This window comes from Ranitomeya imitator, chromosome 3 (assembly GCF_032444005.1).
Source record: "Ranitomeya imitator isolate aRanImi1 chromosome 3, aRanImi1.pri, whole genome shotgun sequence".
NCBI classification, from domain to species: Eukaryota; Metazoa; Chordata; class Amphibia; order Anura; family Dendrobatidae; genus Ranitomeya; species Ranitomeya imitator.
In genome coordinates, this window is record NC_091284.1 from 811496989 (window position 1) to 811524148 (window position 27160).

Genomic DNA, 27160 nt, shown 5'->3' on the forward strand with positions numbered 1-27160 from the left:
CCAGTTAATACTTTGCGCCTACTACCACTGTTACATAGTTACATAGTTACATGGTTATTAAGGTTGAAGGAAGACTATATGTCCATCTAGTTCAACCCATAGCCTAACCTAACATGCCCTAACATGTTGATCCAGAGGAAGGCAAAAAAAAACCATGTGGCAAAGAGTAAGCTCCACATTGGGGAAAAAAATTCCTTCCCGACTCCACATATGGCAATCAGACTAGTTCCCTGGATCAACGCCCTATCAAGGAATCTAGTGTATATACCCTGTAACATTATACTTTTCCAGAAAGGTATCCAGTCCCCTCTTAAATTTAAGTAATGAATCACTCATTACAACATCATACGGCAGAGAGTTCCATAGTCTCACTGCTCTTACAGTAAAGAATCCGCGTCTGTTATTATGCTTAAACCTTTTTTCCTCCAACCGCAGAGGATGCCCCCTTGTCCCTGTTTCAGGTCTATGATTAAAAAGATCATCAGAAAGGTCTTTGTACTGTCCCCTCATATATTTATACATTAAAATAAGATCACCCCTTAGTCTTCGTTTTTCCAAACTAAATGGCCCCAAGTGTAATAACCTATCTTGGTATTGCAGACCCCCCAGTCCTCTAATAACCTTGGTCGCTCTTCTCTGCACCCGCTCCAGTTCAGCTATGTCTTTCTTATACACCGGAGACCAGAACTGTGCACAGTATTCTAAGTGTGGTCGAACTAGTGACTTGTATAGAGGTAAAATTATGTTCTCCTCATGAGCATCTATGCCTCTTTTAATGCATCCCATTATTTTATTTGCCTTTGTAGCAGCTGCCTGACACTGGCCACTGAATTTAAGTTTGTCATCCACCCAGGTCTTTTTCATTGACGGTTTTGCCCAGAGTTTTAGAATTAAGCACATAATTATACATCTTATTACTTCTACCCAAGTGCATGACCTTACATTTATCCCCATTAAAGCTCATTTGCCATTTATCAGCCCAAGCTTCTAGTTTACATAAATCATCCTGTAATATAAAATTGTCCTCCTCTGTATTGATTACCCTGCAGAGTTTAGTGTCATCTGCAAATATTGAAATTCTACTCTGAATGCGCCCTACAAGGTCATTAATAAATATGTTAAAAAGAAGAGGGCCCAATACTGACCCCTGTGGTACCCCACTGCTAACCGCTACCCAGTCCGAGTGTGCTCCATTAATAAACACCCTTTGTTTCCTATCCCTGAGCCAGCTCTCAACCCACTTGCACATATTTTCCCCTATCCCCATTATTCTCATTTTATGTATCAACCTTTTGTGTGGCACCGTATCAAAAGCTTTTGAAAAGTCCATATACACTACATCCACTGGGTTCCCTTGGTCCAATCCGGAACTTACCTCTTCATAGAAACTGATCAAATTAGTCTGACATGAACGGTCCCTAGTAAACCCGTGCTGATACTGGGTCATGAGGTTATTCCTCTTCAGATACTCCAGTATAGCATCCTTTAGAATGCCCTCCAGGATTTTACCCACAGTAGAGGTTAAGCTTACTGGCCTATAATTTCCCAGTTCAGTTTTTGTCCCCTTTTTCAATATTGGTGCCACATTTGCTATACGCCAGTTCTGTGGCACAGACCCTGTTATTATGGAGTCTTTAAAGATTAAAAATAATGGTCTATCAATGACTGTACTTAATTCCTGCAGTACTCGAGGGTGTATCCCATCCGGGCCCGGAGATTTGTCAATTTTAGTGATTTTTAGACGCTGCCGCACTTCCTGCTGGGTTAAGCAGGTGACATTTAATTGGGAATTTTTATCACTAGACATTTTGTCTGCCATGGGATTTTCTTGTGTAAATACTGATGGAAAAAAGACATTTAACATATTGGCTTTTTCCTCATCCTCATCCACCATCTCACCCAGACTATTTTTAAGGGGGCCAACACTATCATTTTTTAGTTTCTTACTATTTATGTAGTTAAAGAATATTTTGGGATTATTTTTACTCTCTCTGGCAATGAGTCTCTCTGTCTCAATCTTTGCTGCCTTGATTTGCTTTTTACAGAATTTAGTTAATTTTCTGTATTTATTTAATGCCTCCTCACTACCTACTTCATTTAATTCTCTAAATGCTTTCTTTTTGTCACTTATTGCGTCCCTTACAGCTCTATTTAGCCATATTGGTTTCCTCCTATTTCTAGTATGTTTATTCCCATAAGGTATATACTGTGCACAGGTCCTATCCAGGATGCTAATAAACGTCTCCCATTTTCTTTGTGCATTTTTGTGTCTCAGGATATCGTCCCAGTTAATTGCACCAAGATCCTCTCTCATCCGTTGGAAATTTGCCCTCCTGAAGTTTAGTGTCCTTGTAACCCCTCTACTACACATCTTTTTAAAGGATACATGAAAACTTATTATTTTGTGATCGTTATTTCCCAAGTGACCCCCAACCCTTATATTTGCTATGCGGTCTGGCCTGTTGGTTAATATTAGGTCTAGCAGTGCCCCCCTTCTTGTTGGGTCCTGAACCAGTTGTGAAAGGTAATTGTCTCTCATAATTGTCAAAAACCGATTACCTTTGCTGGAACTGCAGGTTTCTGTTCCCCAATCTATTTCAGGGTAGTTGAAGTCCCCCATAATAATGACTTCTCCTTGAGTCGCAGCTTCATCTATTTGCTTTACGAGGATATTCTCCATTGCTTCCATTATTTTTGGAGATTTATAACAAACCCCTATCAGTAATTTGTTATTTTTTCCCCCTCCCCTTATCTCCACCCACAGGGATTCTACATTTTCATTAAATTCACCTATATTATCGCGCAGGATGGGTTTTAAGGAAGATTTTACATATAGACACACCCCTCTCCCTCGCTTATCTGTACGATCATTTCTGAACAGGCTATAGCCCTGCAAGTTAACAGCCCAGTCATGGCTCTCATCCAGCCACGTTTCAGATATCCCCACCATGTCATAATTATGCTCCAACAACACTAGTTCTAATTCGTCCATTTTGTTGGCGAGGCTTCTGGCATTAGTATACATGCACTTTATGTTCCTCTCTGTACTTCTATTTCTTAAATTATTAACTGTTCTGACCCCACCCCCCATGCCACCGCCACCCCCAACTTCCTTATTTGTGCCCAGGTCTCTGTCTGCACTATCTTCCCCTCCTATAAAATGAATACCCTCCCCCCCAATTCCTAGTTTAAACACTCCTCCAACCTTCTAACCATTCTCTCCCCCAGCACAGCTGCACCCTCCCCATTGAGGTGCAGCCCGTCCCTAGCGTAGAGCCTGTAGCCAACTGAGAAGTCGGCCCAGTTCTGTCTGCTACTCGGCAGAGGAGCCGACCCCTGTACCTAGCTATGCCACCTGTTTGAACAATTTTTGGCAGACATTTAGTCCACTTTATTATTTGGGCCTACTAACTGTGTCAGCCACTCATTACAGTTGTCCTCCACTGAACAAAGCAATGCCGCCTGTTTAGTCCTGTTACCAATTTTGAACTGCATTTAGCCTACTTTATTATTTGGGCCTATATCTGTGTTTCCTCCTCATCCTGCCCATTGCCCAGCCAGTGATAGATGAGTCTGCTGGTACATTGACCCAGACCACTACATTCCCCTTGCACGCTACACAGCCAGATTCTGACCCTGCTGAAAGTCCGGTTCCCCTTCCCGCATACTATACCACATTACACGGGGACAAAGAGGAAGGTGCAGATGAAAGTGCAGGTTCCTTCATCAGGTGGGGGGAGGAATACTAGTTGGCGACGTCACTGGCACAGGGAACCTCATAGTACACAAAAGTGTCTCTGCCAGTGAGAGGCGCCACCCGCCGTCAAACACAGCACCGTACTATGAGGGGCCCTGTGCCAGTGCCAACTAGTGGCCCCCCCCTGCTTGCTCAGGATCACAGCACTTGCAAAGTTGAAATACTTACCTCTCCCTGCTCCACTGCCGTGACGTATTGCGCATTTCTTGGGCCCACGAAAATCTTGAGCCAGCCCTACCCCCCACAGCTTTAGCCAAATGACCCCCTGTTTTCAATGCCTAACTATTATTATGAAGTAAATTAAGATTGACAAGCTTAAGTAATAAGAATTGATGATTTTGGCATTAAAATGGGCACTGTAGGTGTTTTCCTGTCCTCCACTCACTGCCGACTTTGATTCCCCATTGACTTGCATTGGGTTTCGTGTTTCGGTCGGCCCCCGACTTTTCGCAATAATCGCCCGATTTCACCCGACCCGACTTTTGACAGTCGGGTTTCGCGAAACCCGTCTCGATCCGAAAAAAGTAAAAGTCGCTCAACTCTAATCCTGTTATCTTGGTAAATCCTGGACAGTCTGCACAGAATTATGTACAGAGGCCTCTGTGCCTGGAGAGAAGTGCTCAGCACTGACCCCTGATGGTCCCTGGCGGTATAGCCACTGCAGGACAAAGGTTTCCAAGGTTCAAGTCTTTGGCCTAATATTTCCTCAGGAAAACGGCGCCATCAGTGTGGGAAATGCGCGATATCCTGTGTTTAAGAAGGTGTCGCCGCTGTGCTAATGTGCAGAGAGATGCTTCAGAGGCGCAGAAGGCAATCCACTAATTATCCTGCCCGGTGTTTGGAGAAAGTGGAATTTGAATGTTTATATGTGAAGTGCGGTATTATATCTTATTAACCCCTTAATCCCATATGACGTACTATCCTGTCCAGGTGACCTGGGACTTAATTCCCATGGACGGGATAGTACGTCATATGCGATCGGCCGCGCTCACGGGGGGAGCGCGGCCGATCGCGGCCGGGTGTCAGCTGCCTATCGCAGCTGACATCCGGCACTATGTGCCAGGAGCGGTCACGGACCGCTCCCGGCACATTAACCCCCGGCACACCGCGATCAAAGATGATCGCGGTGTGCCGGCGGTGCAGGGAAGCATCGCGCAGGGAGGGGGCTCCCTGCGGGCTTCCCTGAGACGATCGGTACACGGTGATGTGCTCACCGTGTACCGAGCGTCTTCTCCCTGCAGTCCCCGGATCCAAAATGGCCGCCGGGCTGCATCCGGGTCCTGCAGGGAGCACTTCCGGGTCAGGATCAGGCTGCAGCTGCAGCTCTAATCCTGCCCGGCTGTATGTCAGATCACCGATCTTACAGAGTGCTGTGCAAACTGTCAGATCGGTGATCTGTGATGTCCCCCCCTGGGACAAAGTGAAAAAGTAAAAAAAAAAATTTCCACACTTGTAAAAAAAAAAATAAAAAAAAAATTCCTAAATAAAGCAGAAAAAAAAAAATATTATTCCCATAAATACATTTCTTTACATAAAAAAAAACAAAAAAACAATAAAAGTACACATATTTAGTATCGCCGCGTCCGTAACGACCCGACCTATAAAACTGTCCCACTAGTTAACCCCTTCAGTGAACACCGTAAGAAAAAAAAAAAAAAAACGAGCCAAAAAACAACGCTTTATTATCATAACGCTGAACAAAGAGTGGAATAACACGCGATCAAAAAGACGGATATAAATAACCATGTTACCTCTGAAAACGTCATCTTGTCCCGCAAAAAACGAGCCGCCATATAGCATCATAACCAAAAAAATAAAAAAGTTATAGTCCTCTGAATAAAGCGATGCCAAAATTATTATTTTTTCTATAAAATAGCTTTTATCGTATAAAAGCGCCAAAACATAAAAAAAATGATATAAATGAGGTGTCGCTGTAATCGTACTGACCCGAAGAATAAAACTGCTTCATCAATTTTACCAAACGCGGAACGGTATAAACGCCTCCCCCAAAAGAAATTCATGAATAGCTGGTTTTTGGTCATTCTGCCTCACAAAAAAATCGGAATAAAAAGCGATCAAAAACTGTCACGTGTCCGAAAATGTAACCGATAAAAACGTCAACTCGTCCCGCAAAAAACAAGACCTCACATGACTCTGTGGACCAAAATATGGAAAAATTATAGGTCTCAAAATGTGGAGACGCAAAAACTTTTTTGCTATAAAAAGCGTCTTTTAGTGTGTGACGGCTGCCAATCATAAAAATCCGCTAAAAAACTCGCTATAAAAGTAAATCAAACCCCCCTTCATCACCCCCTTAGTTAGGCTAGGTTCACATTGCGTTAATGGGTTAACGCTAACGGACAGCGTTGCACGGCGAAAATGTCACAATTAACGCCGTGCAACGGGTCCGATAGCACAACCATTGACAGCAATGTGATTTTCAGGTGTAGCGCATCGCTAGAGCGTGCCATTTTCGGCTCGCGCTAGCAAGGTGCCATTCTTTTGTGGCGCGCCTCAGACGCTGCTTGCAGCGTCCGCGGCGCGCCCGAGGTCCGATCCCCGATCTTCCAGAGCGGGGACGTTAACGCGACCACTAAACACGACACCTAAAAAGACATTGTGTTAGCGCAATCCGCTAGTGCTAAACGGATTTCCCTAACGCAATGTGAACCTAGCCTTAGGGAAAAATAATAAAATTAAAAAAAATGTATTTATTTCCATTTTCCGGTTAGGGTTAGGGTTAGGGTTAGGGCTAGGGTTGGGGCTAGGGTTAGGGTTTGGATTACATTTACGGTTGGGATTAGGGTTGGGATTAGAATTAGGGGTGTGTCTGGGTTAGGTGTGTGGTTAGGGTTACAGTTGGGATTAGGGTTAGTGGTGCGTTTGGATTAGGGTTTCATTTATAATTGGGGGGTTTCCACTGTTTAGACACATCAGGGGCTCTCCAAACGCGACATGGCGTCCGATCTCAATTCCAGCCAATTCTGCATTGAAAAAGTAAAACAGTGCTCCTTCACTTCCGAGCTCTCCCGTGCGCCCAAACAGGGGTTTACCCCAACATATGGGGTATCAGCGTACTCGAGACAAATTGGACAACAACTTTTTGGGTCCAAGTTCTCTTGTTATCCTTGGGAAAATAAAAATTTGGGGGGCTAAAAATCATTTTTGTGGGAAAAAAAAGGATTTTTATTTTCACGGCTCTGCGTTGTAAACTGTAGTGAAACACTTGGGGGTTCAAAGTTTTCACAACACATCTAGATAAGTTCCATGGGAGGTCTAGTTTCCAATATGGGGTCACTTGTGGGTGGTTTCTACTGTTTGGGTACATCAGGGGCTCTGCAAATGCAACGTGACGCCTGCAGACCAATCCATCTAAGTCTGCATTCCAAATGGCGCTCCTTCCCTTCCGAGCTCTGCCATGAGCCCAAACAGTGGTTCCCCCCCACATATGGGGTATCAGCGTACTCAGGACAAATTGAACAACAACTTTTGGGGTCCAATTTATTCTGTTACCCTTGTAAAAATACAAAGCTGGGGGCTAAAAAATCATTTTTGTGAAAAAAAAAAGAATTTTTATTTTCACGGGTCTGCGTTATAAACTGTAGTGAAACACTTAGGGGTTCAAAGTTCTCACAACACATCTAGATAAGTTCCTTAGAGGGTCTAGTTTCCAAAATGGTGTCACTTGTGGGGGTTTTTAATGTTTAGGCACATCAGGGGCTCTCCAAACCAACATGGCGTCCCATCTTAATTCCAGTCAATTTTGCATTGAAAAGTCAAATGGCGCTCCTTCCCTTCCGAGCTCTGCTATGCACCCAAAAAGTGGTTTACCCCCACATATGGGGTATCGTCGCACTCAGGACAAATTGCACAACAACTTTTGTGGTCTAATTTCTTCTCTTACCCTTGGGAAAATAAAAAATTGGGGGCGAAAAGATCATTTTTGTGAAAAAATAAGATTTTTTATTTTTACGGCTCTGCATTATAAACTTCTGTGAAGCACTTGTTGGGTCAAAGTGCTCACCACACATCTAGATAAGTTCCTTAAGGGGTCTACTTTTCAAAATGGTGTCACTTGTGAGGGGTTCCAATGTTTAGGCACATCAGGGGCTCTCCAAACGCAACATGGCGTCCCATCTCAATTCCAGTCAATTTTGCATTGAAAAGTCAAATGGCGCTCCTTTCCTTCCGAGCTCTGCCATGCGCCCAAACAGTGGTTTACCCCCACATATGGGGTATCGTCGCACTCAGGACAAATTGCACAACAACTTTTGTGGTCTAATTTCTTCTCTTACCCTTGGGAAAATAAAAAATTGGTGGCGAAAAGATTATTTTTGTGAAAAAATATGATTTTTTATTTTTACGGCTCTGCATTATAAACTTCTGTGAAGCACTTGTTGGGTCAAAGTGCTCACCACACCTCTAGATAAGTTCCTTAAGGGGTCTACTTTCCAAAATGGTGTCACTTGTGGGGATTTCAATGTTTAGGCACATCAGGGGCTCTCCAAACGCAACATGGCATCCCATCTCAATTCCAGTCAATTTTGCATTGAAAAGTAAAATGGCGCTCCTTCCCTTCCGAGCTCTGCCATACGCCCAAACAATGGTTTACACCCATATACGGGGTATCAGCGTACTCAGGACAAATTGGCCAACAATTTTTGAGGTTCAATTTCTTCTCTTACTCTTGGGAAAATAAAAAATTGGGGGCGAAAAGATCATTTTTGTGAAAAAATATGATTTTTTATTTTTACGGCTCTGCATTATAAACTTCTGTGAAGCAATTGGTGGGTCAAAGTGGTCACCACACATCTAGATAAGTTCCTTAGGGTGTCTACTTTCCAAAATGGTGTCACTTGTGGGGGGTTTCAATGTTTAGGCACATCAGTGGCTCTCCAAACGCAACATGGTGTCCCATCTCAATTCCTGTCAATTTTGCATTTAAAAGTCAAATGGCGCTCCTTCCCTTCCGAGCTCTGCCATGCGCCCAAACAGTGGTTTACCCCCACATATGGGGTATCAGCGTACTCAGTACAGATTGTACAACAATGTTTGGCATCCATTTTATCCTGTTACCCTTGGTAAAATAAAACAAATTGGAGCTGAAATAAATTTTGTGTGAAAAAAAGTTAAATATTCATTTTTATTTAAACATTCCAAAAATTCCTGTGAAACCCCTGAAGGGTTAATAAACTTCTTGAATGTGGTTTTGAGCACCTTGAGGGGTGCAGTTTTTAGAATGGTGTCACACTTGGGTATTTTCTATCATATAGACCCCTCAAAATGACATCAAATGAGATGTGGTCCCTAAAAAAAAATGGTGTTGTAAAAATGAGAAATTGCTGGTCAACTTTGAACCCTTATAACTCCCTAACAAAAAAAAATTTTGGTTCCAAAATTGTGCTGATGTAAAGGAGACATGTGGGAAATGTTACTTATTAAGTATTTTGCGTGACATATCTCTGTGATTTAAGGGCATAAAAATTTAAATTTGGAAAATTGCGAAATTTTCAAAATTTTCGCCAAATTTCCGTTTTTTTCACAAATAAACGCAAGTTATATCGAATAAATGTTACTACTAAAATGAAGTACAATATGTCACGAGAAAACAATGTCAGAATCGCCAAGATCCGTTGAAGCGTTCCAGAGTTATAACCTCATAAAGGGACAGTGGTCAGAATTGTAAAAATTGGCCCGGTCATTAACGTGCAAACCACCCTCGGGGCTTAAGGGGTTAATAATCCTATAATTCACCACCGGCTGCAGGGGCAGAAATAACAGAGAATGTGCACAGAAGTGAGAAAGTCATAAATGCCCTAAACTACCATAATTCTCTAAAGCTTCCTGTGTCCACACACATACATATGTATGTAATAGAAACCATAATGTATGTGTTATACCCCAGAGCCGCACTCACTATACTGCTGGTGCAGTCACTGTGTACAAACATTACATTACTGATCCTGAGTTACATCCTGTATTATACCCCAGAGCCGCACTCACTATTCTGCTGGTGCAGTCAGTGTGTACATACATTACATTACTGATCCTGAGTTGCATCCTGTATTATACCCCAGAGCTGCACTCACTATTCTGCTGGTGCAGTCACTGTGTACAAACATTACATTACTGATCCTGAGTTACATCCTGTATTATACCCCAGAGCCGCACTCACTATTCTGCTGGTGCAGTCAGTGTGTACATACATTACATTACTGATCCTGAGTTGCATCCTGTATTATACCCCAGAGCTGCACTCACTATTCTGCTGGTGCAGTCACTGTGTACAAACATTACATTACTGATCCTGAGTTACATCCTGTATTATACCCCAGAGCCGCACTCACTATTCTGCTGGTGCAGTCAGTGTGTACATACATTACATTACTGATCCTGAGTTGCATCCTGTATTATACCCCAGAGCTGCACTCACTATACTGCTGGTGCAGTCACTGTGTACAAACATTACATTACTGATCCTGAGTTACATCCTGTATTATACCCCAGAGCCGCACTCACTATTCTGCTGGTGCAGTCAGTGTGTACATACATTACATAACTGATCCTGAGTTGCATCCTGTATTATACCCCAGAGCTGCACTCACTATTCTGCTGGTGCAGTCACTGTGTACATACAATACATTACTGATCCTGAGTTACATCCTGTATTATACCCCAGAGCTGCACTCACTATTCTGCTGGTGCAGTCACTGTGTACATACATTACACTATTGATCCTGAGTTACATCCTGTATTATACTCCAGAGCTGCACTCACTATTCTGCTGGTGCAGTCACTGTGTACATACATTACATTACTGATCCTGAGTTACATCCTGTATTATACCACAGAGCTGCACTCACTATTCTGCTGGTGCAGTCACTGTGTACATACATTACATTACTGATCCTGAGTTACATCCTGTATTATACCCCAGAGCTGCACTCACTATTCTGCTGGTGCAGTCACTGTGTACATACATTACACTATTGATCCTGAGTTACATCCTGTATTATACTCCAGAGCTGCACTCACCATTCTGCTGGTGCAGTCACTGTGTACATACATTACATTACTGATCCTGAGTTACATCCTGTATTATACCACAGAGCTGCACTCACTATTCTGCTGGTGCAGTCACTGTGTACAAACATTACATTACTGATCCTGAGTTGCATCCTGTATTATACCCTAGAGCTGCACTCACTATTCTGCTGGTGCAGTCACTGTGTACATACATTACATTACTGATCCTGAGTTACATCCTGTATTATACCCCAGAGCTGCACTCACTATTCTGCTGGTCCAGTCACTGTGTACATACATTACACTATTGATCCTGAGTTACATCCTGTATTATACTCCAGAGCTGCACTCACTATTCTGCTGGTGCAGTCACTGTGTTCATACATTACATTACTGATCCTGAGTTACATCCTGTATTATACCACAGAGCTGCACTCACTATTCTGCTGGTGCAGTCACTGTGTACATATATTACATTACTGATCCTGAGTTACCTCCTGTATTATACTCCAGAGCTGCACTTACTATTCTGCTGGTGCAGTCACTGTGTACAAACATTACATTACTGATCCTGAGTTACATCCTGTGTTATACCCCAGAGCTGCACTCACTATTCTGCTGGTGTAGTCACTGTGTACATACATTACATTACTGATCCTGAGTTACATCCTGTATTATACTCCAGAGCTGCACTCACTATTCTGCTGGTGTAGTAACTGTGTACATACATTACATTACTGATCCTGAGTTACATCCTGTATTATACCCTAGAGCTGCACTCACTATTCTGCTGGTGCAGTCACTGTGTACATACATTACATTACTGATCCTGAGTTACATCCTGTATTATACCCCAGAGCCGCACTCACTATTCTGCTGGTGCAGTCACTGTGTACATACATTACATTACTGATCCTGAGTTGCATCCTGTATTATACCCCAGAGCTGCACTCACTATTCTGCTGGTGCAGTCAGTGTGTACATACATTACATTACTGATCCTGAGTTGCATCCTGTATTATACCCCAGAGCTGCACTCACTATTCTGCTGGTGCAGTCACTGTGTACATACATTACATTACTGATCCTGAGTTACATCCTGTATTATACCCCAGAGCTGCACTCACTATTCTGCTGGTGCAGTCACTGTGTACATACATTACACTATTGATCCTGAGTTACATCCTGTATTATACTCCAGAGCTGCACTCACTATTCTGCTGGTGCAGTCACTGTGTACATACATTACATTACTGATCCTGAGTTACATCCTGTATTATACCACAGAGCTGCACTCACTATTCTGCTGGTGCAGTCACTGTGTACATACATTACATTACTGATCCTGAGTTACATCCTGTATTATACCCCAGAGCTGCACTCACTATTCTGCTGGTGCAGTCACTGTGTACATACATTACACTATTGATCCTGAGTTACATCCTGTATTATACTCCAGAGCTGCACTCACTATTCTGCTGGTGCAGTCACTGTGTACATACATTACATTACTGATCCTGAGTTACATCCTGTATTATACCACAGAGCTGCACTCACTATTCTGCTGGTGCAGTCACTGTGTACAAACATTACATTACTGATCCTGAGTTGCATCCTGTATTATACCCCAGAGCTGCACTCACTATTCTGCTGGTGCAGTCACTGTGTACATACATTACATTACTGATCCTGAGTTACATCCTGTATTATACCCCAGAGCTGCACTCACTATTCTGCTGGTGCAGTCACTGTGTACATACATTACATTACTGACCCTGAGTTACATCCTGTATTATACTCCAGAGCTGCACTCACTATTCTGCTGGTGCAGTCACTGTGTACATACATTACATTACTGACCCTGAGTTACATCCTGTATTATACCCCAGAGCTGCACTCACTATTCTGCTGGTGCAGTCACTGTGTACATACATTACATTACTGATCCTGAGTTACATCCTGTATTATACCCCAGAGCTGCACTCACTATTCTGCTGGTGCAGTCACTGTGTACATACATTACACTATTGATCCTGAGTTACATCCTGTATTATACTCCAGAGCTGCACTCACTATTCTGCTGGTGCAGTCACTGTGTTCATACATTACATTACTGATCCTGAGTTACATCCTGTATTATACCACAGAGCTGCACTCACTATTCTGCTGGTGCAGTCACTGTGTACATATATTACATTACTGATCCTGAGTTACCTCCTGTATTATACTCCAGAGCTGCACTTACTATTCTGCTGGTGCAGTCACTGTGTACAAACATTACATTACTGATCCTGAGTTACATCCTGTGTTATACCCCAGAGCTGCACTCACTATTCTGCTGGTGTAGTCACTGTGTACATACATTACATTACTGATCCTGAGTTACATCCTGTATTATACTCCAGAGCTGCACTCACTATTCTGCTGGTGCAGTCACTGTGTACATACATTACATTACTGATCCTGAGTTACCTCCTGTATTATACCCCAGAGCTGCACTCACTATTCTGCTGGTGCAGTCACTGTGTACATACATTACATTACTGATCCTGAGTTACATCCTGTATTATACTCCAGAGCTGCACTCACTATTCTGCTGGTGCAGTCACTGTGTACATACATTACATTACTGATCCTGAGTTACCTCCTGTATTATACCCCAGAGCTGCACTCACTATTCTGCTGGTGCAGTTACTGTGTACATATATTACATTACTGATCCTGAGTTACATCCTGTATTATACTCCAGAGCTCACTATTCTGCTGGTGCAGTCACTGTGTACATACATTACATTACTGATCCTGAGTTACATCCTGTATTATACTCCAGAGCTCACTATTCTGCTGGTGCAGTCACTGTGTACATACATTACATTACTGATCCTGAGTTACCTCCTGTATTATACCCCAGAGCTGCACTCACTATTCTGCTGGTGCAGTTACTGTGTACATATATTACATTACTGATCCTGAGTTACATCCTGTATTATACTCCAGAGCTCACTATTCTGCTGGTGCAGTCACTGTGTACATACATTACATTACTGATCCTGAGTTACCTCCTGTATTATACCCCAGAGCTGCACTCACTATTCTGCTGGTGCAGTTACTGTGTACATACATTACATTACTCATCCTGAGTTACATCCTGTATTATACTCCAGAGCTGCACTCACTATTCTGCTGGTGCAGTCACTGTGTACATACATTACATTACTGATCCCGAGTTACATCCTGTATTATACCCCAGAGCTTCACTCACTATTCTGCTGGTGCAGTCACTGTGTACATACATTACATTACTGATCCTGAGTTACATCCTGTATTATACCCCAGAGCTGCACTCACTATTCTGCTGGTGCAGTCACTGTGTACATAGAGGTGCATCTCACAAAATTAGAATATCATCAAGTTAATTTATTTCAGTTCTTCAATACAAAAAGTGAAACTCCTATATGCAGTCATTACAGAGTGATTTATTTCAAGTGTTTATTTCTGTTAATGTTGATGATTATGGCTTACAGCCAATGAAAACCCAAAAGTCATTATCTCAGTAAATTAGAATACTTTATAACACCAGCTTGAAAAATGATTTTAACATCTGAAATGTTGTCCTACTGAAATGTTCAGTAATTGCACTCAATACTTGGTCGGGGCTCCTTTTGCATCAATTACTGCATCAATGCGGCGTGGCATGGAGGCGATCAGCCTGTGGCACTGCTGAGGGGCTATGGAAGCCCAGGTTGCTTTGATAGCGTAGTGATCTCCCTTATGGCACCACTGCTGCGTGTGAAAGTTCTAATGCAGCGGTGCCATAAGTCAGTATATGGTGGTTTATTATTGACATTATTTCTAGGAGACAAGGGCATCGGGGATTTTGTGTAAGGTAAGTATAATGGGTTTTGTTTATTTTTATGTGAATGTGTATGTAATTATTTTACTTTTTTTTTTTTTAAACTGTGAGCACAGGCGCCGGCAGATAATACTACGTCTCCCAATAGCCTCCCCTGTCATCACTGTGATCAGTGACAGCAGACGTAGCCCGATGGGAGCTGTAGTCCCATCTGCCCATGCCTGCTGACCAGCGGTAAGCTTTTTGCCACAGGTCACCGCTGCGGGTCACAGTCACAGCTGCGGGGTCACACTGATATCTAACAGCGGTGTTAGCGTTACCGGTGATAAGAACCAACACGCCGGTGTTTCCCACGCTGTCACACAGATGACAGCGTGGGAAACTCCATAGGAAGACGGTAAAACGCAAAACAAAAACTCAGCAAATCCGCAAACATTTTTATTCCTGCGTTTTTGCTGCCGATTTGACTGACTCAATTGAAGTCAATGGGTGAAAAACGCTGCAGAAACGCAAAAAGGATTGATAAGCTGCAGAAAAAAATGCTCTGCAAATACGCACGGAAAATTACTGATCATGTGCACAACACTTCAGGATTGTCATTGAATTAGCTTGCATAAGAATTCCATTGCTTTTTTGGCCCATTTCTGCATGGAAAAAGCGCAGCAAAAACGCATAAAAAACTCACCGTGTGCACATAGCCTAATGCTGAACCGTTATGTCATGCAGAAGGAAATCTTAGATCATTTTCCAGTTTCCTTCCAGTATCAATTCCTCACTGTTTTGAAAATCTCCACTTGCTGGGGGACCCTATGTCAATTTTATTCTGGGGTCCCCCCATCCAGTGGTGTCACGCACCATACGATAGGGAGGGGACATGGGTCGAGGTCCAACTTCTGAATAATTGGGGATTACTTGCTGTACATGGTACTAAAGTGATAACAAAAAGGAAAAGATTTTTTTTCCTTTTTAAAGTAGGCCTCGTAATGAATAATTACTGGGGGCGGGGGGTTACATGACGGACCCCGGGATACCAGTAATGCACCTGGATTAAACATGCTTGACGCCTTCAGTATTTTCCCTCTGCGGGAACAGCAGCTTTGTGACCACAATTATTCGATTTGCATAATTCCGGTCACATTCAGACTAGACATGTCCGGCCTTGCTCCATTCACTTGTATAGAGCAAGGCGGCGCACGTCTAGTCGACATGTGACCGAATGTATCCAAATCATATATTTGCAGTTACGCTTCCAGCACCGGAGAATCCTCACAGCGCACAGTGTCACATAGAGTGCAAAGTATGAGATCTGATTTGGCTAGGTGAGAGGCCATGGACTGGGGTCATCCTCTGGGAAATTAAATATGCAAATGTTCTCATCAAAGGAAGAGGACTAGAACTGTAGCGTCACCTATTGGAAGCAGTGATCCTAAAAGTCAATATCGACTCTTTAACGAGCCTTGCCATATGACTGAGGCTAAAAGCCAAACCAGAATCTCAATTTGCAGAAACATGTTTCTGGGTGTTGCCACTCATCAGTGCAAAGTATGAGATCTGATTTGGCAATGTCAGAGGCTCCCTGAACTGGGGTCTACAGAGTAACGTTTCTCCTTATGGAGAGTGACAAACCAAACCTGGCATGTCAAGAGTGAGGAGACTTATAACCTATGAATCATCCTCTGAGAAATTAAATATGCAAATTGTCTGTTAGGATGGCTGCTTCCAACAGGTGGAGCTAGAGTTCTAGCCCTCTTCCTCTCTGAAGATACAATGTGCATATTATATTTCCCAGAGGAGCATGCATGGCTTATAAGTCTCCTTACTCTTGACAGACGTTACCCCTTAGGCTGTTTTTTGCTGCTTTTTTATGAAAATTTTAAGCTGCGGTTTACAGCAGCAGCAGCAGCAAAGTCTATGAGATTTCAGAAAGCACATGCACATTGTTTTGTTTTTCCTGGCAGATTTGGAAAACTGTTGCATTTTTGAAAACTGCAGCTTGTCACTTCTTTCAGCAGAAAGAAAATTGTAGGTATCAGATTTTGGTGCATTTTTGGTACAAAAACCTAAAGAAGTTGTATCATGTTTGTTTTTTTTTGTTTGTTTTTTTGAGAAAGGGGCACTAAACATTATCAGCATGTAAAAGAGACAACTAAAAACGCAGCCAGAACTCGGTAAAACCTGATTTTTGTAAGCAGTTTCTTTACTGGCAAGAGAGCAGGTTTTGCCTGCTGAAAAAAACACAATGTGTAAACATAGCCCCAAATCTGCCATATGAAACGTGAAAATTTACTGCAAATTTGCACCGAATCGTTCCTCTGCCATTAGGATGAATCCTTAGCGGCAAAATCTGCACCTAATTGTGCACAATTTGTTACAGAAATGCCTTGGATTAGCAAATCTGCAGCAAAAATTGTCATGCTGCAGATTATGCAAGTCAACTTTTTGTGCAGTTTTTTTATGAAATTTCCAGAATACTGGTACTGAGATATGCTGATATTTTCGGTATGCAAATCCGAGTAATTCACTCCATATCCGACCCTTGGAAAAGAACCCTTAAAAACTCAATCAAAAGACGAGCAGCATGGAGCCTGCATTCCCCGGGGCATCTTTTTGGTCCATACAGGTCAGGGATGCAGTAGAATGTCTTATATCGCCCCTCTCGGCTCTGCTGCATGGAGGGGAAGTTATTTTCCACTGATTTGCACATAGGGATGGACGGTCTTCTCCACAGTTCAGTGGTCATCGCTCAGCACGTATATAATATTAGCAGCTTCCCCGTATGTTTTTCTGGATCGTTATTTATTTTTAATCTTTTCCATCTTTTTCTCCATCTCCAGGGCATGGCTTTTACTCTTGAAGAAAGGCTGCAGCTCGGTATTCACGGCCTCCTCCCTCCATGTTTCTTAAGTCAAGACGTTCAAGTGCTGAGAGTTATGAAGAGTTACGAAACCAAGTCCAGCGATCTAGACAAGTACGTCACATATCCCCCCCCTCTACCCCGATGGATCCTCTGGGTCTCTAATCTTTTTCATGTACAATTGTAGTCACAAGGGGTGCGACTGTGTCCTATCCCTGAAGAGAAAAAGGTTCACACTTAGTCGCCTCTAGTTCCAGGACGCTTCTTTTCTTTCCACTCAGTGCCCCTGTGGTCCTGCGTCGTACAGATCAGCTCTGTCCCAGGAAGGAGTATGAGCTGCCGAGTTATTGTCCAATGACCACACGGATCACACACTCGCCAGCGCATTAATTTCTGACAACAAGGGCAGCAAGGGTCACTGTTAATGATTCCTGCATATGTGTGCAGGCTTTGTTTGCAATGTTGTCTCACCTACACATTGCAAACATAGCTCTGCGATGTTCACAATACATGCATTCACCCATCTACTGACTCTAGATTACACAGCTCTGCTGTCTACACAGAATACCTTCCTTCATACCTGGCTCTATATACATTACAAACCCAGCTCTGCTATGCTCACATTGCGACATGCATTCACACATCACCCGACATTCATGGCCCAAGTACGGACCGTGGTGTCTGGACCAGCATTGCGTCTCCTGACTTGAAGAGCTACATACATGCCTATGTCAGGAGACCCCCAGTGTGCCCATTTTGCCCCAAAATGAAAAAATAAAACCATCCGTTCGTCCGGACCCCACTGTAGTAGTCCGCCACCGAATCATGGACGTATTCTCCTGATTATCCGTTCTGTTCTCCTCCAGATACATCATCCTGATGACCTTACAGGACAGGAACGAGAAGCTCTTCTATCGCGTGCTGACTTCAGACATTGAGCGCTTCATGCCCATAGTCTACACGCCCACAGTCGGCCTGGCATGTCAGCAGTACGGCCTGGCTTTCCGGAGACCTCGGTGAGTCATGTTTAATTGATTCCTATCCAAGCCATAGGTACGGTGCAGACAGTACAGCCAGTGTTCTGCTGGCGGAGGCTGCGGACACCTGCACGAATCCGCAGGTGAGAGAATAACGAAATAGTTTACATTCCTTGCAGGAGGTCGGAGAATGAATGCCCATTATAGTCCTGACAGCGTGCACGGTCAGGGAGCCAAGATGGAGAACTATGGGTGCACTCACAGGGAAAACATCCATGTGTGTCATTCATCTGCCTGATCAGCCATGCAAACGATGAGGGCGGGTTTATCATCATATATGTCGTGGTTACCAGCTGCTCACCTTTATCTCAGGTGCTCATGGCAAAACCATAGACAGTGCAAGTAATGGAGATGTACAGGGAGTATATAGCAAACCATAGAGAGTGCAAGTAATGGAGATGTACAGGGAGTATATAGCTAAACCATAGACGATGCAAGTAATGGAGATGTACAGGGAGTATATAGCTAAACAATAGACGAAGCAAGTAATGTAGATGTACAGGGAGTATATAGCAAAACCATAGACGAAGCAAGTAATGGAGATGTACAGGGAGTATATAGCTAAACAATAGACGAAGCAAGTAATGTAGATGTACAGGGAGTATATAGCAAAACCATAGACGAAGCAAGTAATGGAGATGTACAGGGAGTATATAGCTAAACCATAGAGAGTGCAAGTAATGGAGATGTACAGGGAGTATATAGCTAAACCATAGAGAGTGCAAGTAATGGAGATGTACAGGGAGTATATAGCTAAACCATAGACGATGCAAGTAATGGAGATGTACAGGGAGTATATAGCAAAACCATAGACGAAGCAAGTAATGGAGATGTACAGGGAGTATATAGCTAAACCATAGACAAAGCAAGTAAAAGAGCCATACAGGGAGTGTATAGCAAAGCCCCCTATGTCTGCTTAGGTGATGTAAGGTAGACAGCCAACCTATAATTAACTGTCCTGTGGAGTTTGAAGTAAAGCATAGAGTCAGTTACTTCCTCGGTGTTCCGGCCACCGGTTGCGCGCCTCAGTAGGATGTTGCCGTTCTCCGGGCACGACTCCTACTGGCTCTCCTTTGTGCTTGATCTCGTTTCTCACTGTTCCACAATATCCTTCGCTTCGTGTCTCTTTCTTAGGATACCGCCGCGGGGTGTGCAGGCGCGGTTCCGTAATGTTCTATTCTGGTCGCTAGGTACCTGCCAGGTTCCCACGCCTGACAGGGACCCCCTGAATCTTCTCCCTGCAACACCCCCTGCCACGGGATGTTGCCTGAATCCAACCCAGTCAGCTTCTGACTAACTTCCTATCCAACCCCTAGTTTTACCAGTGTGAGGAGTGGCCTAGTAAATAAAACCTTTTGCTCCCCCTAGTGGCCGGAGTGTGAAGTGTAATGTTTGCTGGTGATACCTGGTCAGAAGAACTCCTTTAGTGCCATCAGACGTACCATCACTCCCCTTAGCGGCAGAGCGTCATACTGCAACGACCAGGTCTCTGGGGCGCTGCATATATGGCAGAACCATAGAGAGTGGTCTGCTTGATATTCTAGGATTTAATGTGCCGTCCAGGAATGGAGATTATGGGTTAGTTCATGGTCATCTCATTAACTCCCTTCTGTGAGCCTCGGGCAGAACTCTCTGTCTCCAGTTACCAGTTATAGGCTATACCTTGTTCTTTCCCTATTCCTCTGTTGCCTTGATCCTGTGTGTGATTTAGTTGCTGACCTAGGAGTGATTTAACCTGTTCCTGATGATGCTGACTTTGTTTTCTGACTAGAGATGGGCGAACCAGAAAAGTAAAGTTCGGCATTCGTACCGAAAACCTACTGTTTGGGCACGGACACCGAACACAGACTTCACCAGGAAGTCAGTGTTACTGTTCGGGTTCGGCTGCCCAAACAACGGGTGTTTGTGTTGCTGTCATGTGCATAACAGCATGGCAAACACCGCTTCTGATCGGTGGTAAAACCATCCCCGGCGGTCAGAGAGCCTCGGTTCTCATGAAGTCAAAAGACAGCATGAGCGTGCAGCTGTGATCGGAGGTATAAAGTTCACTGGTGTCAGCTGATGGGACTACTGCTCCCATCATCCAACACCTGCTGCCACTAATAACAGCGAGAGCAGGAGCTGCTGATGGGTGTATTCATTAGCTGCTCCTGTGCTGTAAATAAATAATAATTAAAAAAAAACGACATGGGTTCCCCTGTGTTTTTGATAACCAGCCAGGCAAATCTCACAGCTGTGGGCTGCAACCCTCAGCTATCAGCTTTAACAAGGCTGGTTAGAATAGAGTGGTCCTCACGCTGTTTTTTTAAATTATTTAAATAAATAATTTTAAAAAATGGCATGGGTTCCCCACCATTTTTGACAACCAGCCTTGCTAAAGCTCACAGCTGGTGGCTGGTATTCTCAGTCTAGTAAGGGGCCATGGATATTGCCCCCCAGCCTAAAAATAGCAGCCCGCAGCTGCCCAGAAAAGGCACATCTATTAGATGTGCCAATTCTGGCGCTTTGCCTGGTTCTTCCCAAGTCGTGTTAATATTTGTGGGGTTGATGTCACCTTTGTATTGTCAGGTGACATCAAGCCTACAGCTTATTAATGGAGAGGAGTCTATAAGACACCTATACATTACTAATACTATACTGTAGTTGTATTGTAAATGAAGGCACAGCCAGAATAAAGTCCTTTATTAGAAATAAAACAAAACACAGTTTTACTTTTTTATTTAAAAAGAACAAACACAGGTATACTCACCTAGCGCCTAATTCCCCTGAAGCCCTCGTTCTCCTGTAATAAAACAAAAATAAAAAAACAACAATATCCCTCACCACTCCATCGTTCTGTCTCACACCGTAATCCATGTCTGGGGGAAAAAACAGTTTTTAACATGGATGGTTGCAAGATGCGACCGTCCAGGCTGAGAACCACTGGGGAATGAGATGCTGCGAGCGCAGCCTCAGTGACCAGGAGTGACATCATCGAGATTACCTCCAGTCACTGATGCTGTGTTCTCAGCTGGGATGAACTGCCGTGACCTCTGTGAGAGCCCCGCTAGCACCGTAGGAAAAATTCTGGGTTCAGGTCCGGGTACTGTTCTGCTACCTGAACCCAAACTTTTTATAACTGTCCACCCATCTCTATTTCTGACGTCTTTAGTTTTGACTCTGCTTATACCTCCCTTTTTTACCAGCTCACTCTACTGGCTAACATCCACTCTGTGGACCCAACCCAAGGGGCCCTGTGTAAGTTCCGATCCTTGTACATTAAAAAGGTGAAGGGAAGATCCAGTGGCTTGAGCAAAGGCTGCCCGCGAAAACCCAATAATGATCTGCCAGGTGACCACTGGCAGAGCTGTTTAACAGCAAATAACAGCCATACTGGCTCCAATGAACTTATTCGCTTATAAAAGGGGACTTTAGGTGCTCACATAATTTGTTCCACCACTGAACCTTCATGCACATAGAGAATACCAATGTTCGTTATCACCGTCTTTCTCAACATCCCAAAATTGATCCTGTAACTTTGAGTACATTTTTCTATACCTTCATTTTTGCTCACGGGTCACATACAAATTCCGGAGAACATGTTGTGTAAATGACTATATGATCAGCAAAATTCCACAATCTACAGATGTCTATTAAAAATCTCAGAGAATTTGCCTTTCAGGAAATACCCTGGTGAGACTTTCATTGTATGTTTCATTGTATATTTCATTGAAATGTCAAGAGTGTAAGAAAAGTGTAATATTTTTACGGACTCCATGGAAACCCAGAATCCCACCCAAGAGGGCTTCCTTCACTTCATTACACTCTTCCTCCTGGACTTCCACTTTACAAACAAATTATGCCTTTATTTGGTTGAACTTGATGATGAAGTTCAGGTGAAGCCCTCAACCTCTTGTCCATAGCGTCTGTTATCTGTATTCGATCATCAGGGTCCGTGCCAAGTCTTCTATAAGAGTCGTGAACTTAAAGGCGTGATATGTTATGTCCTCGTAGGAAGGAAAGGAAATGGGAATGGGCCTGGACTTCCTAAGCAGTCGTTCCTTTTGATCTTGTGTTCTGTACAGTGTAGTGAGTTCAGATAAGGTCAAGTGATTATCATATCCCGCTGTGCTGGGTGGAACATGCAATCAAAACTCAAAGACATTTTGCCCATGGGGGCATTTAAAAGAAGGATCCACATTCGGAAACAAACGTAAAATGTTACATTTTTGCCTATTGGCACAATTTAGTGCCATTATGACTGTAATATTAATATTTGCAACTTGGCACTATCAACTAGACAAGTAAAAATCCAGATCCCAGCACATTTTTTGGTGGAGTACCACAGCCAACTAGGCAACCTCATGACAGTGTATCACATGGGCATATTTGCCAACTTTTTGGAATGGTTGTGCAGGAGATGTTGTAGTGAAAAATGTTTTCTCCTGAAAGCACTCTTTTGGGAAGCTTTTGCTGATATTCCATGTAAATTAAAAACGGAGCAGAGTAGATGAATACAAATGGTCAACAGCCGTTTCACACCTGCCAGGAGCTTCTTGCCGGGAACAGCGATACAGCTGTTGTCCATTTGTATTCATCTTCTCCACTCTGTTTGTAAGTTACATGGAATAAAGGATTATTATTTTACTGATCGATGAGTACCACGACACATTTGTCTTCTGAAGAAAAGCTATAAAATTGGAACTGTTTCCTTTATGTGGTTGAGCACCATCGAATTTCTGATGTCCAAGAAGTGATATGTTGTCTGTGCCGTATTAATTCTAATGAAACTTGTACATAGCAGTAATTAATACCAAAAAGTAAAAGACATGAATGGGTCGAGTCCACCAATGACCCTCCGTATTTTGTCTGGGCAGATAATCCAAGTAGACAACTTCCGCTATGACAAGGACTGGGGAAACTTTTTCATTTCAGCCACTTCTCAAATTTTTGTCTAAATTGTATAAAGCCCTTAAATGGGTCATGTAGCTCCTCTCACTTTCGGCTCAGGAGATTAGTGGGGCCAGTGACTTCATGTCTACAGATATCTGTCGGCTTGTGTATGTGAGTGGCAGGTATTGGGCACTTGTACGAATAGGATCGGTGCATGATACCATCAAAAATGTTAGTACTGCATCATTGGCACAAGGCAAGAATCTAATCTCAACCTTGCTGTCTTTAGCTGACATAGATGGTAAATTCTGCACTGTGTACAGACATTAGATGGAGGGAAAGCTATTGTAACCGAGCATTGAGCGTCTGTTACCGTCTCGCCCATGTTCTTCACATAATTTGTGACTAATGACTCCCTGGCTGCTCCTGTTCCACTTGGCAGAGATCACTACACCCTAACACTTTCCATATTTTCTCTAATAATGAATCTCTGTGTGCCATGAAGAATCAAAGCCCAGTTTGGATTGTGATTGCTCTCCATTCAGTCTCCATCTAGCGCACTTCTCAAGTTATGGACACCCCATTTGTTTTAAAGAGGCTTCTGCCACTTGAGAGTAGGAACAATGCACATTTTTTCATAGTATTTTAATAAAGTTTTTAAAAATCAAAAATCCAGATATTTTTTGGATTGAAAAACAGATTGTCCTTATGAGGCCCACAGAAGTTCAGTGATGGTCGCTTGGCTTCTGTGGAGGGCGGGACATGAGACATCGTGTCTTAGGTCGGTGACTAAATCAGGGATATCCTGTCTTCTTGTGGAAATCTTGTTTTTGGCTTTAGTTTTTGTCCGGTTTTCTTATAAAGAGAACCTCTTTCCGTTAGTCCTTCTAGGGTATATGGATGTCATTGAAGGGTGGTCTTCTGCTTGGGAACCCCTCTAGATTAATTTCGACATTCAGTTAATTTCAGTGGCCTGTAACCAAGTTGTGTAATTTCCTGAGTGGTGGCATTGCAGTGAAGATGACCCCTTTCCAACATGTGATGAACATGTACTTCACACATGGGGAGTATGGAGCGGGCTCCGGAGCAGAAAACGTTCCATACATTGCAGTGCCGACTGGGTAACACAGCCAGCAGCGACCGGAGCTAGCTTAGACCACTGTCAATTTCCGGAATTTAAATTACACAATTTTGCCTCTCTCATTGTTCCGATGTTCGTCAACTATTGATTTTCTATGTCAGCCAGGAGCCTGCTGGAGTTCCCTTCCCCCTCCCCCCCCCCCCCCCCGTCGCTGCCATCTTGGTGTTCCCCTGAAGCCCAGCCTGCATGCTGCAGTGTTGTAGCATTGCATGACATAGTGCAGTCACAGGTTCCAAAAACAGGACTAAAATAAAGTAAAAATTAGTTTTCGAAGCACCTGTGTGTGCGAAACGGCCGTCGTCCGAGCTCCTATACCGCACCCTCGTATATATTATTATTATTATTATTATTTATTGTTATAGCGCCATTTATTCCATGGCGCTTTACATGTGAGGAGGGGTATACATAATGAAAACAAGTACAATAATCTTAAACAATACAAGTCATAACTGGTACAGGAGGAATGAGGACCCTGCCCGCGAGGGCTCACAATCTACAAGGGATGGGTGAGAATACAGTAGGTGAGGGTAGAGATGGTCATGCAGCGGTTTGGTCGATCGGTGGTAGCTGCAGGTTGTAGGCTTGTCTGAAGAGGTGGGTCTTCAGGTTCTTTTTGAAGGTTTCGATGGTAGGCGAGAGTCTGATGTGTTGTGGTAGAGGGTTCCAGAGTAGGGGTGATACGCGAGAGAAATCTTGTATACGATTGTGGGAAGAGGAGATAAGAGGGGAGTAGAGTAGGAGATCTTGTGAGGATCGGAGGTTGCGGGTAGGTAAGTACCGGGAGACGAGGTCACAGATGTATGGAGGAGACAGGTTGTGGATGGCTTTGTACGTCATGGTTAGGGTTTTGTAGTGGAGTCTCTGGGCAATGGGGAGCCAGTGAAGGGATTGACAGAGGGGAGAGGCCGGGGAATAGCGGGGGGACAGGTGGATTAGTCGGGCAGCAGAGTTTAGAATAGATTGGAGGGGTGCGAGAGTGTTAGCGGGGAGGCCACAGAGCAGGAGGTTGCAGTAGTCAAGGCGAGAGATGATGAGGGCATGGACTAGGGTTTTTGCAGATTCATGGTTGAGGAATGAACGGATTCGTGAAATATTTTTGAGTTGCAGTCAATATATATACCTGATGTCCTGATGGATGTAACTTGCATTTTTCTCCAATAAAGACCACAATCTTCACAGTTATCCCGGGGTGAATGCCGCATATTTTCTTCTTCTCTGTTGTTGATATATATATACAGGTCCTTCTCAAAAAATTAGCATATAGTGTTAAATTTCATTATTTACCATAATGTAATGATTACAATTAAACTTTCATATATTATAGATTCATTATCCACCAACTGAAATTTGTCAGGTCTTTTATTGTTTTAATACTGATGATTTTGGCATACAACTCCTGATAACCCAAAAAACCTGTCTCAATAAATTAGCATATCAAGAAAAGGTTCTCTAAACGACCTATTACCCTAATCTTCTGAATCAACTAATTAACTCTAAACACATGCAAAAGATACCTGAGGCTTTTATAAACTCCCTGCCTGGTTCATTACTCAAAACCCCCATCATGGGTAAGACTAGCGACCTGACAGATGTCAAGAAGGCCATCATTGACACCCTCAAGCAAGAGGGTAAGACCCAGAAAGAAATTTCTCAACAAATAGGCTGTTCCCAGAGTGCTGTATCAAGGCACCTCAATGGTAAGTCTGTTGGAAGGAAACAATGTGGCAGAAAACGCTGTACAACGAGAAGAGGAGACCGGACCCTGAGGAAGATTGTGGAGAAGGACCGATTCCAGACCTTGGGGAACCTGAGGAAGCAGTGGACTGAGTCTGGTGTGGAAACATCCAGAACCACCGTGCACAGGCGTGTGCAGGAAATGGGCTACAGGTGCCGCATTCCCCAGGTAAAGCCACTTTTGAACCATAAACAGCGGCAGAGGCGCCTGACCTGGGCTACAGAGAAGCAGCACTGGACTGTTGCTAAGTGGTCCCAAGTACTTTTTTCTGATGAAAGCAAATTTTGCATGTCATTCGGAAATCAAGGTGCCAGAGTCTGGAGGAAGACTGGGGAGAAGGAAATGCCAAAATGCCTGAAGTCCAGTGTCAAGTACCCACAGTCAGTGATGGTGTGGGGTGCCATGTCAGCTGCTGGTGTTGGTCCACTGTGTTTCATCAAGGGCAGGGTCAATGCAGCTAGCTATCAGGAGATTTTGGAGCACTTCATGCTTCCATCGGCTGAAATGCTTTATGGAGATGAAGATTTCATTTTTCAGCACGACCTGGCACCTGCTCACAGTGCCAAAACCACTGGTAAATGGTTTACTGACTTTACTGACCGTGGTATTACTGTGCTCAATTGGCCTGCCAACTCTCCTGACCTGAACCCCATAGAGAATCTGTGGGATATTGTGAAGAGAAAGTTGAGAGACGCAAGACCCAACACTCTGGATGAGCTTAAGGCCGCTATTGAAGCATCCTGGGCCTCCATAACATCTCAGCAGTGTCACAGGCTGATTGCCTCCATGCCACGCCGCATTGAAGCAGTCATTTCTGCCAAAGGATTCCCGACCAAGTATTGAGTGCATAACTGAACATTATTATTTGATGGTTTTTTTGTTTGT

At 43.5% G+C, this 27160-nt stretch overlaps 1 protein-coding gene across 1 annotated transcript in view; it reads left to right on the forward strand.

Moving 5' to 3' along the window:
• The window catches only part of ME3 (malic enzyme 3), a 227621-nt gene that overhangs the window by 56072 nt on the left and 144389 nt on the right, over positions 1-27160 (forward strand). Inside the window, exons 3-4 of the mRNA XM_069759277.1 lie at positions 17471-17604; positions 18357-18506. Of these exons, the coding sequence (XP_069615378.1) occupies positions 17471-17604; positions 18357-18506 (284 nt within the window). The remainder of the gene's footprint in view (positions 1-17470; positions 17605-18356; positions 18507-27160) is intronic.